At 36.0% G+C, this 14,332-nt stretch overlaps 1 protein-coding gene across 1 annotated transcript in view; it reads right to left on the reverse strand.

Moving 5' to 3' along the window:
• Positions 1–14,332, reverse strand: part of ADAM10 (ADAM metallopeptidase domain 10) — a 133,684-nt gene that overhangs the window by 96,762 nt on the left and 22,590 nt on the right. The window contains exon 2 of the mRNA XM_029951142.1: positions 2,536–2,686. Within this exon, the coding sequence (XP_029807002.1) occupies positions 2,536–2,686 (151 nt within the window). The remainder of the gene's footprint in view (positions 1–2,535; positions 2,687–14,332) is intronic.

Below are 14,332 nucleotides of genomic sequence, written 5' to 3' on the forward strand. Positions count from 1 at the left end.
TTTTAGGGCACAAATTCTGAGACCGCATGAATATACAAGTATGATAACTGAAACAGTAAAATACAATACCTCAATTCAGATCTACTCTAGAAAAAGTAACACATATATATAGTTGATTTAACAGATTTTTGTTAAAAGTACCTAAGATGACCACTTACACACAGCCTGAGATCTCCTGGCTGCAGATCCCTTTGTTGAGAGCCTCAGCCTGAAGCATCATTTGAATACCTATAGCATTTTAACTACAAAGCAAGTACTTTGTTTCTACCACCCACAGCCTAAACTACGTAACTTTTAACTAGTCAATAAATAAGTTTATGGATGAATAAATAACATGCAATCACATGCTCATTCTCTCTCACACACACAAACACAACAAAAAGGGAGGGTGGAGGAGAGCTAGGAGTTTAGCTCGGCCACAATCTCAGTATGAATTATGTGACAGATCAAATAAAAAAATCTAATGATGTAATAGGAATGTGGTATCCAAACCAAAGGCAGCTAGAATCTCTACTTTTCATTTTGGTAGTTACACTGTATTTGGAATATAATACTAAATTTATTTTGAGGTGGTCACTAAATACTTAGGAAGGCTAAAAGGTTGCTATTATTTCACGATACTGATAAAGAATGGGTAATTTAAAAATATCTGAAGTTAAGGGTCATTAAAATTTACATAAATTGCTGCCACTAATATTCTTACCTAAAAAGAAAAAAACCCTAAAATGAATCTTTTTACTTTCTTCAAATCAAAGCAAAAGATTTTATAACTTAAAAGTACTTTTTTTCTACAATGATTATTACGCTTTAATATGGAAAATAAGTTCATTTTTTAATGTTTAATTATTTTTGAGAGAGAGAGAGAGACAGTGTGAGCAGGGGAGGGTCAGAGAGAGAGGAAGACACAGCAACCTAAGACAGGCTCCAAGCTCTCAGCTAGCTGTCAGGACAGAGCCCGACGCGGGGCTCGAACCCACAGACTGTGAGATCATGACCTGAGCCAGTCAGACGCTTAACCAACTGAACCACCCAGGCGCCCCAGAAAATAAGTTAATTTAAGTAGTATTTATTTCGTGCAAAATAAGTTTCACAGTATTTTTATTATCTGATTAGTAATTAATAATTTTATATCTGATTAAAATAATTATCTATTCATCCATTAATATCTTTCTTTCAAGCACCTGTACGTCTGTACTTAAGCATAAGTACAAAAAATAAACATTAGTAAATAGTAGCCAGGATGCCTCCCTGTGAGGAACAAAAAACAGTTACAGAAAAATAAAATACATTCATGAAAACGAAGACAGACAAATCAAATACCAATTGTATAGATGAGCAATTTAAAAGTTCCAAGGAAGGTATACTTTTCAAGAAGTAGAACTTAAACTGTACATTAAAAGATGATCAAGACTTAAATGACTCAGAGAACAAATTGCTCTTGGTATATTCAGCAACCAGATGATCATTCTGGGTGAAAAAGACAATGTTGGGAAATGGAACAAAGTTTACAAAAATAGACTAGAATTAATTTAACGAGAATCTTGAAAGCCAAGTGAAGAAATCTGGCTTACAATCACTAATTGAGGACTTTAGAACAGTAAGCTGACATGAAAAAGCAAGCATTTAAGGAACAGTCATCTTGTAGCAGTCCATAGGATATAGCTTTAATGATAAATGGAAAGGAAGCTGGGAAACCTATTAGGAGGTGAACAATAAATCAGGGTTATATCAATAGGAAAAACACAGAAGGAATAGTAAGCAAATACAGTAAGCAAGTCAGAGAATCTAACAGGGAATGCTCTAAGATTTTGTATCTAAGTACCCCCAACCAATATAAAGAAAAAAGTACGGGGTTTGAGTCAGTCAGGTCTGGCTCAAATCTATGCTATGTAACTTTAAAGAAATAATTTAACTTCTCTGAGCCTTAGTTTCCTCAGATATAAAAAGATATTTACCTTGTTTGGGTTTTGAGAAGATTAAATAAAAAATGCATATAAAGCATCTATCCACCTGGGACACCCCCAGGCACTCTACAAATGAGATTTTTATCTTTCTTCCCTGGCTCCCTGTTCTTTATCCCTTAACAATTCTGTCTGAGACATAGCAGTACAGTAGGTAAACTGTCTACAAACTGTCATTTTAGAGTTCATAAAATTGAGTTAATGAGAAATTAAATGACTTAATGACATAAAACCAGCTACCTTTACTGCTGGCACCAGAAGACAGGTCTATTGATCCATAAAACACATAAAAAGTAGTGGTAGATTATGAACAAAGAATCTTCCTAAAGATATATCCTTTAAAAATATAACAGAGGATTGGATTCAAAATTTTAAAATATTTAAATTTGACTGTTGCCTTAATACATAAAGGGTAATCCATTTTTAAAGAAAACATTCTTTACCAAATTCTAGAGGAGGCTGAATTTCCAAATGGGGACCTTTCTATTAGAAGGAAAATCAATGGCACAAAGAAGAATCTTTTAACTTAGACTGAATATAGGAAAACTTCATACACAGCAACAAATTTACTCACCTTCCATGGGCATGGAAATTTAGACGTAAAAACTGGTCCTCATGTGAAATTGCTCTTTTGGCACGCTGGTGTTTTTGGTGTAATGAATCCACATCATAAGATAATCCTTCATAATGTCTAATGTATTTATTTAAAGGATTTCCATATTGACCTATAAAAAATAAACAGTTTGAATCAGTATCACCTTGAAGGTCCATTCTAGTCCTAATATGATTCCATGATTATTCCAATATCTACACATACGTATGAAAACAATTGTCTCACTGATGTTAGTATCTCATTTTCATATACATTTTTCTTAAAATTTATTGTAATGAGAATTTCAACCATACACAAAAATTTGCATGTTAGCCACAGGTTTGTCTTTGATGTCTTTTATCACGCTAAGTTTTCTATTAATATTTAGTTGATAAAACTATCAGGAACAGATACTGACGTGTCACCTGCTCTTTCTGCACCTAGTAAGTTGATTGTATGGATTTTTTCTGTTTAGTTTATTAACATGATGAATTAAGATTGACTGATTTTCTTTTTAAAAAATTTTTTAATATTTATTTCTTCTTGAGAGCCAGACAGAGAGAAACAGAGGGTGATGGGGGGAGGGACAGAGAGAGAGAGGGAGACACAGAATCTGAAGCAGGCTTGAGGCTCTGAGCTATCAGCACAGAGCCCAACGCAGGGCTTGAACTCATGAACTTTGAGATCATGACCTGAACCGAAGTCAAATCCTTAACCGATTGAGCCATTCAGGAGCTCCCAAAATTGACTGATTTTCTAATATTAAACCAAGCTTCATTACTGAAATAAACCACACTTGATTATGGTATATTATCTTTTACAATACTGTTGGATTTAATTTGCTAATATAACTTTGTTTAGTATCTTTGTTATCTGTGTTCATGAGAGCCACTGGTCTGTAGTTTTCTGTTTTTTGTACTATCTTTGCCAAGTTTTGATATTAGAGTAAAAGAGGACTTAGAAAATATTACCTCTTTTTCAACTTTTTGGACATATTTATATAGCTTTAGTATTTGTACCTCCTTAAATATTTGGCAGAATTCAGCAGTAAAGCCATCCTGGCCTAGAGTTCTCTTTGTGAAAAGGTTATTAGCTACAATTTCAATTTCATATATAGATAAAGGGCTATTTAGGTTATCTACTTCTTAAATGAGCTTTGCATGAACTTATCCATTTCACCTCAGATATTAAAGTTATGGAAATAAAACTGCCCATAATATTCCCTTATTATGTTTTTTATATCTTTTTGAATCTGTAGTGATGTTACCTCTCCCATTCTGATACTGGCAGTCTATATCTTGTCTCTTTCATTCCTGATCAGAATAGCTAGAAATTTACTGATTTATCTTCTCAAAAAAAAAAAAAAAAAAACCACAACTTTTCTTTCCTCTGATTTTCCCTATTTTTGTTTTCTATTTATTGATTTTCCCTTTGATCTTCATTATTTCTTTTCTGCTTAGAGTTTAATTGCTCTTCTTTTTTGTTTCATAATGTAATGCTACTGAGTTAAGACTTTGTTTCTTCTCTAATCCAGATGTTTAGTGCTATAAATGTACCCCTAATGCCGATTTAGCAGCATCCCATAGATTCTGTTACACTGTTACCATTTTATTCTATTTACTATCCTTTCTAATTTACTTTTTGATCCATGTGCTATTTAGAAGTCTGTTACTTATTTTCCAAATACTAACGATTTTCTCAATTATCTTTCTGCTAGTGACTTCTAATTTATCCCATTATATCCAGAAAATATGCTTTGTATATCAAACCTTTTAAATACACAGAGAGTTACTTTATGACCAGAATATTATCTTTACAATATTCATGTGCGCTTGAAAAGACTGTATATTCTGCTATTAATGATGAGTGCTCCAGAAATGTCAATTTCTGTTCTTACTGAGTATTCTATAAATGTTAACCAGTCAAGTTGGTTGATGGGGTTGTTCAAGTCTTTTATATCCTTACTGATTTTTCTATTTATTTTTTCTATTATCAAGAGAAAGGTACTGAAATCTGTCTATAATTGTAATCTTCTGTTCTTCCCCTGCAATTGTCTGCTTCACTGATTTTTGCCACTGTTATTACATGCATAAATGTTAATGATTATCATGCCTTTTGGATTAATTAATTCATCCCTTATCATTAACAAATGATCTTCTTTATTCTTGGCAATATTCTATGTCCTAAAATCTACGTTGATATTAATATAGCCACTACCCTCTTTTTTTTTCTTTTTTGGACTAGCATAGTGTATCTTTTTCCATCCTTTTACTTTTAATCTATCCGTATCTTGATACTTAAAGTGAATTTGTCATAAGCAGCATATAATCAGGTCTTGCTTTTTTTCTTTCAGTAATCTCTACTCCCAACACTGGGCTTGAACTCACAACCCTGAGATCAAGAGTTACATGTTCTACCAATTGAGCCAGTGAAGCACCCCTTGGGTCTTGCTTTTAATCCAATTTGATAGTCTCTCCCTTTTAATTGGGATGTCTAGATCATTTACATTTAAAGTAGTTACTAGGAGGGCGCCTGGGTGGCTCCATCAGTTAAGCATCGACTTCTGCTCAGGTCATGATCTTACTGTACTTGAGTTCAAGTCCTATGTCAGGCTCTATGCTGACAGCCAGAGCCTGAAGCCTGCTTCAGATTCTGTGTCTCCTTCTCTCTCTCTCTCTCTCTCTCTGCCCCTCCCCAACTCATACTCTGTGCCTCTCTCTCTCAAATATAAAAAGACATTAAAAAAAAACTTTTAATAAGATGAAGTAGTTACTAATATGGGTATGTTTAAGTCAAACAATGTCATTTATTTCTATTTGACTCATCTGTACTTTGTTCCTTTTTCCTTCTTCTGGACTAATCATTTTTTGTGATTTCATTATCTCTTCATTGGCTTATTAGTAAAACTCTTTGGTTATTTTAGTAGTTGCTTTAAGGCTTAGACCATACTTCATTAACTTATCCCTGCCTACCTTCAAGTGAAATAACATGTCAGGTATAAGAACCTAACAATAGTATACTTCCATTTCTGTCCCCCTCGCCTTTAGGTTATTGCCATTGTATATTTTACTTATATATATCTTATAAACCCCACAATATATTATTGCTGTTTGGGTTGAAATAATTACTTTATTAAATTTTTTTAACATTTATTTATTTTTGAAAGAGTGAAAGACAGAGCACTAGCAAGGGAGGGGCAGAGAGAGGGAGACACAGAATCTGAAGCAGCCTCCAGACTCCAAACTGTCAGCACAGAGCCTGACAGGGAACTCACAACCATGAATCATGAGATCATGACCTGAGCCAAAGTGAGACGCTTAACTGATTGAGCCACCCAGGTGTCCTGAAATAATTATCTTTAAAGGAGGTTTAAATAACAAGAAAAAAAATCTCCTTTAATCATCACGTTCAGAGTTCTTTATTCCTTTATGTGAATCTATATTTCCATCTAGTATCACTTTCCTTCTGGATGACTTCCTCTAACATTTCTTCTGCTGCTGAAAAACCCTCCCAGCTTTTGTATGTCTTAAGTCTTTATTCTGTCTTCACTTTTGAAAAATATTTTCAAAGGGCACAGAAGTATAGGTTGACAGGTTCATATATTTTTCTTTAAATACTTCTAAAATGTTGCTCCACCATCTTTTCAATTGTATTTCTTCTGACATGAAATCTGTCATCCTTATCTTGCTCCCCTGAATACAATGTGTCTTTACCCTCCCTAGTTTGCTTTTAAGGTTTTCCTCTTTATCTTTAGCTTTGAGCAATTTAATTATGACGTGCTTTGGTTTACTCATATTTCTTGAGCTTTACATCAGTGAACTTCTTGGATCTGTGGGTGGACAGTTTTTCAACCATTATTTCTTCCAGTTTTTGTTGGTGGTGGTGGTGGTGGTGGTGGTGTTGTTGTTGAACCCTCTCCATCTTTCTCCAGAAGGATTCCAATTACAAGTATATCAGGTCACTCAAATCTTTCTCAAGTCCACTAGTGGTTTTTAATATTCATCAAAATTCTTTTACCTCTTTTTATTTTGAGTTGTTTCTACTGCTATGTCTTCTAATTCACTAATATTCTGCAATGTCTAACTTGTTGTTAATGCCATCCAGTATACTTCCCACTGAAAACTGTATAGTTTTCATCTCCAGAAGTTAGATTTGCATTTTATTTTCTATGTCTCTACTTATATTATAGGAAACACAGTCATAATAACTTTTTTAGTGCTTTGTCTGTTAATTCTAATACCTGTGTCACTTCTACGTTGGTTCCAGTTGGGTGCTTATTCTTCTCATTATGGATTACTATTTTCCTGCTTCAATGCATGCCTTATCATCTTTCACTAAATGGATGCCAGACATTACAAATTTCACTTTATTTGGTGGCAGGCATTTTTTGTATTTTTATAAATATTCTCAGGTTCCATTATAGGAGAAAGTACAGTTACTTGGAAAGTTTGATCCTTGTGGGTCTCGCATTTATAATTTGTTAGGTGGGTGTGGAACTCGGTGTAGGGCTAATTATTCCCCACTATTGAAGAAAGACCTTCCTGAGTAGTCTACTGTTGCTCCACAAATTAAGAGTTTTTCCAGTCTGGCCAACAAGAACAGGCACTATTTCCTGCTTTATGTGAAGACAAGGTACTGTTTCTTTCCCTGGACTCAGATAGTTTCTTCACATGTATGCATTGGTCAATAATCTGCCAAATACCAGGGGAACCCTTTGCAAATCTCAGAGATGCTCTCTCTATGCAGTGTTCTTCACTCTGATATTCTATGATTGCTTTGGTCCCTCTGGAGTCTCAGTTTCATCTCCTCAACTCAGAGAGAGTTAGGTGGCCCCCACCTAGGTTCCTTCTCATACGACTACGGCAGATGGACATTTTCTCAAGATAGAAAGCTGGAACAATCATAGGTCTTGACTCATTTAAAAATATTTCCCCTCTCTCAGCGATCACTGTCCTTACAATCTGGTGACCAGGTGACCAGTCTTAAAAACTGTGGTTTCTCTGTTTTTTTCCTTAGTTTCCTTAGTTTATTTCGGGCAGGGGGATAAATTCAGTCCTGGTTTCTCCATCTTCACCATGAGTGATTCCTTAAAAAATCAAAATTTCTTCCTAAAGTAAACTGCCCTCTTTTATAGAACAAAACACCAGGTTTGTTTTTAAAAAAGAAACTGTAATGGTTTCTCTAATGTACTGCATAAAGCCTAAGTGTCCATCACTGAATTTTCTGTATGTACAAGTCCGACTCGTCATTATGCAGTTAAGGAAACAAATTCTTATGTCAAATGATCTGGATTTACGGGCTGGAGAACGACTGCACAACAAGGTAAAAATACTTAACACTACTGAGCTGTACACTTAGAAATGGTTAAGGTAGCAAACTTTATGGTAAGCATTTTTTTACTAGAATAAAAAAAACTACTGGGTTTAAATCCCATTACCTTCATTTATTAGCTTGTTTCCGTGATCAAATGGAAAACTTAGCTTTACTGCTCCATCCTTAAAAAAGAGGAGAAGTAGGGATGCCTGGGTGGTTCAGTTGGTTAAGCATCCATTTGGCTTAGGTCATGATCTCACAGTTTGAGCTCGAGCCCCATGTCAGGCTCTGTACTGACAGCTCAGAGCCTGGAACCTACTTCGGATTCTGTGTTTCCCTCTCTTTATCTGCCCCTCCCCTGGTCATGCGCTATCTCTGTCTCTCAAAAATAAATAAACATTAAAAAAAATTTTTTTAACTGGAGAGAAGTAAAATCTCTCTCTCTCTTAAGGCTGTCTGGATTATGATTTAAGCCACAGGTGGCAATTAGCAAAGTGCCTCCAATACAGTAGGCATGGTAAATAATTGTCCTCCTCCTCCCCCTCCTTCTTTCTTCATTCTCCTCCTCCTCCTCCTCCTCCTCCTCCTCCTCCTCCTCCTCCTCCTCCTCCTCCTCCTCCTCCTCCTCCTCTTCTTCTTCTTCTTCTTCTTCTTCTTCTTCTTCTTCTTCTTCTTCTTCTTCTTCTTCTTCTTCTTCCTCTGCCTCTTCTTCTTCTTCTTCTTCTTCTTCTTCCTCTGCCTCTTCTTCTTCTTCTTCTTCTTCCTCTTCCTCTTCCTCTTCCTCTTCTTCTTCATCTCCTTCGTCTCTTCCTCTAGTTCTTCCTCCCACTGCATTCTGACACTTCCTAGCAATGACTACATGAGTTGGGTAACTTTTTAACTTTTTAAAAATCTTAGGTTTTTTAATCTATAAAATAGAGATATGGGATACCTTAAATGCATGTGAACTGCTTAGCACAAAGGTTGGCATTAAAGGATCATTTACTTTAAACTATTATTGATGAATCACTTCACTCTACTCTTGAATGCACTGTTCTCAAGAGAAATGACAAGAATGGAAACCAAAACTATCTTTGCAACTAACAAAGAAAATACAGTGAAGCTAGAGTATAAGAAACGATAAAACCTCCTAGTATGAAATGTTTAAAAATCAAGACTAAATAATGGAATCAAATATTATACTACACATTACCATATTCTTTAAAAATATTTTTAAGCTTATATTTAGGTTTAAAAAACATGGCACACAAGAGAAAATATCAAGAAGAAATGAAGAATGAGGAAGCTGTAGTATGAGAATTTTTGGGTGGTTTCTGTCATTTTGAAAATCAAATGTAGGATTTCCACTGGATTACTGAATTGTATTCAAGCGGACTGAATAGCCACAGCACACACCTGGCTTTGCAAAGTTACCGCTTACACTCCTTTTCCAGCACCAAAAAAGTCAACTTTTTAAGTTACAGTTCAGATAAAGTGTTCTGCCACTTCTGATAACTTAAAACAATAACTATGGCTGCTTCAGTGACAGGTGATAAAAGCTCAATTATTTGCATGGATGGAACATTCCTGAGTTATTAACCAGTCATCTTTTCTCTGTCCCACACACACAAAGAAATTTTCTAAGGCAAGATAATGTTTACTTTCACTGGCAAAGGATCTGAATAATGATTTTCTGGATCTTTATAACTGAGATAAAACACAATTCAGAGTTTAATTGGTCAAGTTAAAAAGGTTACACAGGAACATATAGTTACCAACTCCACATTATTATCATCTTCTATATAAGACCTATGTTTCTGTGTTAGCTATACCTAAATAGCAGTATTTATGACATGATCTCAGTAATATAAAAACAAAAATGTTGAAGATAATGTATTGAAACTCTTATGTAATTTATCTCCCCCAATACTAATAAAACAATGGGGATCCATGGGGGGGAAAACATATAAAAACCAGCACACCCTCCCATATTTAAAGAAAAAAAAAAAAGGGCGCCTGGGTGGCTCAGTCAGTTAAGCCTCCGACGTCGGCTCAGGTCAGATCTCACGTTCGTGGGTTCAAGTCCCGCATCAGGCTCTGTGCTGATGGCTAGCTCAGAGCCTGGAGCCTCCTTCCGGTTCTGTGTCTCCTTCTCTCTCTGCCCCTCCCCCTCTCATGCTCTGTCTCTCTCTGTATCAAAAATAATAAATAAAACATAAAAAAAAAAGATTCTTGGGGCACGTGGGTGGTTCAGTCAGTTAAGTGTCTGACTTCGGCTCAGGTCATGATCTCATGGTTCATGGGGTCAAGTCCTACATCAGCCTCTGTGCTGATGACTCAGAGCCTGGAGTTTGCTTTGGATTCTGTCTCCCTCTCTCTCTGCCCACCCCCCTTGCTTGTACTCTGACTCTGTCTCTCAAAAATGAATAAATGTTAAAAAAAAGGTTTTAAGAAAATTCTTGGGGCGCCTGGGTGTCTCACTAGGTTAAGCGTCTGACTCTTGATTTCAGCTCAGGTCATGCATGATCTCACAGTCCCGAGACGGATAGCTCCACAATGGGTGTGAGGCCTGCTTGAGATTCTCTCTCTTGGGGCACCTCGGTAGCTCAGTCGGTTAAGTGTCATTCAGCTCAGGTCATGATCTCACAGTTGGTGAGTTTGTCTGAGCCCCACATCAGGCTGTCAACTGTCAGCACAGAGCCTGCTTTGGATCCTGTCTCCCTCCCTCTTTGAACCTCCCCTGCTAGCGCTCTCAATCTCTCTCAGAAGTCAATAAACATTAAAAAAATCTCTCTCCCTCTCCCTCTGCCCCTCCCCTACTTACACTCTCTCAAAAAAAAAGTTAAAAACAAATTCCTCAAGAAATGAAACCAAGTAAGAAAAGAATATAACCAGTGTGTGCTGCAGTGCGCTAATACAGGCTCATAAGTACCTGATCACTTCCCAAAAATGTAATCAATGAGATTATGTTCGTAGCTTGAAATCAGCCATGGGGGATTTGGAGGGTGAATATTTACAGCACTGAAATTAGAAAAGGCTACAAGCTGGGACGCCTGGGTGGCTCAGTCGGTTAAGCGTCCGGCTTCGGCTCGGGTCATGATCTCACAGTTTGTGAGTTCGAGCCCCACGTCAGGCTCTGTGCTGACAGCTAGCTCGGAGCCTGGAGCCTGCTTCGGATTCTGTGTCTCCCTCTCTCTCTGACTCTCTCCTGCTCGCGCTGTCTCTCTCTCTCTCTCGAAAACAAATAAAAGACATAAAAAAATAATTTAAGAAAAGGCTACAAGCAGAGTTTTTTTCCTTGTATTCAAGAGACCCAGTGCACTAATACAACACTGAGCATAATCTAATGATATAATCTCAAACAGGCAGCCAAGGAAACAAACAGAATAGTCTAATGAGAAAGTGGAAAAGCATAGCACACTAGACTTCTGATGCTGCTCCTAATACTCAGAAGTCATACACTTTTTCTTTAATCCCAAAAGAGAACAGAGCCCTGGAATTCTCAAAGAGGTTGTATATGATTATGACCCCATGACAGGAGAAAAGTGGATAAAACACAAATAATCAACCCTTCTAACAATGGCTCAGAGACAAGGGAAAAAGAAGTTACCCACATTATATCACAGCAAAAAGAACAGGAAAGAGAAAAGCCACACAACCATAAACTTCATATTGGCCAAATATACTAGAGCAAAAACAATGAAAGAAACAAAACAAAATAGCAAAATAGTAAATAATCCAATTAGGAAGGAAACAAAATACATTTGGAAACAATCCTGGACAAACCAGAATCAGGCTTGGATACTATTAAGGAGATCCTAATTTTCTTCAGTATGACAACATTTGGTTATACAGTAGAATACTCTGAATTTTTGGAGCTAGACTTTAAAGTATTTAGGGATAAAGTGACATGCATAATTTTTATTTAAGTTAGTCCAGGCAGGATAAAAAGTCAAAGGACGCATATTATTAAACCAGTTTCTACTTCTGGCTATAATGAAGAAGAAAAAGGGACTCAATTTAACCTACCACCATCATTAACAATTAGAAAACTAAAGAAAACACAGAAGATAAGCAAAATGAGATGAGATCTGCAATTGGCCCAACTTACTAACTACAAGCAGTGTCCGGGCCAACGTGTAGGGTGAAGAACCCAAATAGCCTTGTGTTCTCACTCAACTGAGGAGCCAAATTAACGAAGTTCAGTGAGGCTGGGTGTTCAGAATTTGCGGGTTAGAGTGTCAAGGGAAAACTGAACAGAGGGATCTCTGAAACCTAGTCCTCTTATGGGTCTGGTGGAGTATTAATCTGAACATGTGAGAGAATAAACTATCCCAGCCCGGAAAAATGAATCACACACAAAAAAAGTTAAGTAGAACAATCTTCAAAGCCAGTAAAGGGCTGGGAACTGTTCACATTCCCACTATCCAGGGAAAAAAGACCTGCAATATATGGAGCATTAGGTACAGCCCTCGAAAAACATCCTTATTCATGGGGTAAAATGAGCCACACATGAAACCTGTTGTGGACCTTATCCTACCTAGCAAAGCTTAAATGCAATATTTCAAAGGATTAAACTGATTCCAAGTAGTTTAACTATACACCAAAAAAGTTAGAGACAGTATCTAAGAGAGAGACAAAATCTAAGTCACAAAAAAGATAAAAATCAGAATGATTTCAAAAACTACCATGCATGTAAAAAAAAAAAAAAAGAAAAATATAAATATATTTTTCTGCAAAACTGGGGGAAAATCAGACGATAAAGACAGAAATTACAGAAGTGATGGAATTAGCATACAAAGAGGTTAAAACAGCTATTATAAATATGTTCTATATGTAAAGAGCATACAAGAAAACAAACATGAGAAGGGAGGAAAAAGTAAGAGATTTAACTATAAATCTACAGAACCAAGAAACTCAACAAATCTTTAAAAAAAACTTTTTTTATGTTTATTTACTTTTCAGAGAGAAGAAGACAAAGATAGAGGCATGAGAAGGGGAGGGGCAGAGAGAGAGAGGAAGACACAGAATCTGAAGCAGGATCCAGCTTAAGCTGTCAGCAAAGAGTCTGACGCGGGGCTCAAACCCACAGACCTCAAGATCATGACCTGAGCCAAAGCTGACACTTAACCAACTAAGCCACCTGGGCACCCAGAAACTCAACAAATCTTAAGTAGAATTAAATATAAAATAAAACCACACAGAAGCAAATCATAAACTAATGGCTGAAAATGAGGCACAAAAAAACCAAAGGAGCTAGAAAAAAAAGACACATTACATACAGAGGAACAAAAGTATAAATGACAGCATAATTCTAAATAAGTCAGAAGATAATGCAGCAACATGTTTAAAGCACTATAAGGAAAAAAAAACTTCTCAACCTAAGATTCTATATCCAGTGAAATTATCTTTCACAAATGAAAGTGAAGGGGGGAGAAAAGATGACATGAACACTTTTTTCAGACATCAAACTTGCCAAATCATCACTAGTACACACCTGCATTACAAGAAATGTTAAAGGAAGCTTTTCCGGGAGAAGGAATGAAACCAGATGGAAATCTGTACTGAGACAAAGAACAATGCCAGAAATAATGAATATATAAGAAAATAAAAAAGAATTTTCTCCTTTTTAAATCTCTTTAAAAGTTAAATGACTATAAAAAATGTGCTGTGACATTTATTACTCATTTAATATAGAATTAAAATGTATGATAACAGCCCAGTGAAGAAGGAAAATAGAATTGTATGTTATCTAAAGATACATAATAAGAAGTCATTGATATACATTGCACACTCTAGGAATAACTTCTAAAAAAAAAAAAAAAGCAAATAGGTATAACACAGCCAACAAAGATAAATGGAATCTTTTAAAAATAAGTTAGTCCCAAAAAACTGCAGAAAAGGGGCGGGGGGGGGGGAGAACTAACAAAATAAATAGTATGGAGTGCCTGGATGATTCTGTCAGTTAAACATTTGACTCTTGGTCTCATAGGGTAGTGAGTTCAAGCTTTGTGTTGGGCTCCATGCTGATCGTGGAGCATATTTAATTAAAAAAGAAAAGAGAAAAGAAAACAGAAAACAAATAGTACTATGATAGTTTTAAACATTAAACATAAATGATCTAAACCAATAAATAAACATGAGACAGTCATTTTCTTATTTTTACAAAAAATGAAGATGTAAATACAGGCTGTACAAAGACATTTAAACACAAAAATAAAGATAAGGTAAAGTAAAAGGGATGGGAAAAGTTACACCACCCAAACAATCCATCTCCATCTGACAGATGTAGATCAGGTTGTGATCTCACAGTTCTTGAGTTTGAGCCCCATATGGGGCTTGCTACTCTCAGTGCAGAGCCTGGTTTGGATCCTCTGCTCCTCTCTCACTACCCCTCACCTGCTTGTGCTCTCTCAAAAATAAAATACTAAAAAATAATTGTTTTAAGTTCAAAATAAAAAACAAAGACAACTCAAATATTACAACT

Source organism: Suricata suricatta, chromosome 9 (assembly GCF_006229205.1).
Source record: "Suricata suricatta isolate VVHF042 chromosome 9, meerkat_22Aug2017_6uvM2_HiC, whole genome shotgun sequence".
NCBI lineage: Eukaryota > Metazoa > Chordata > Mammalia > Carnivora > Herpestidae > Suricata > Suricata suricatta.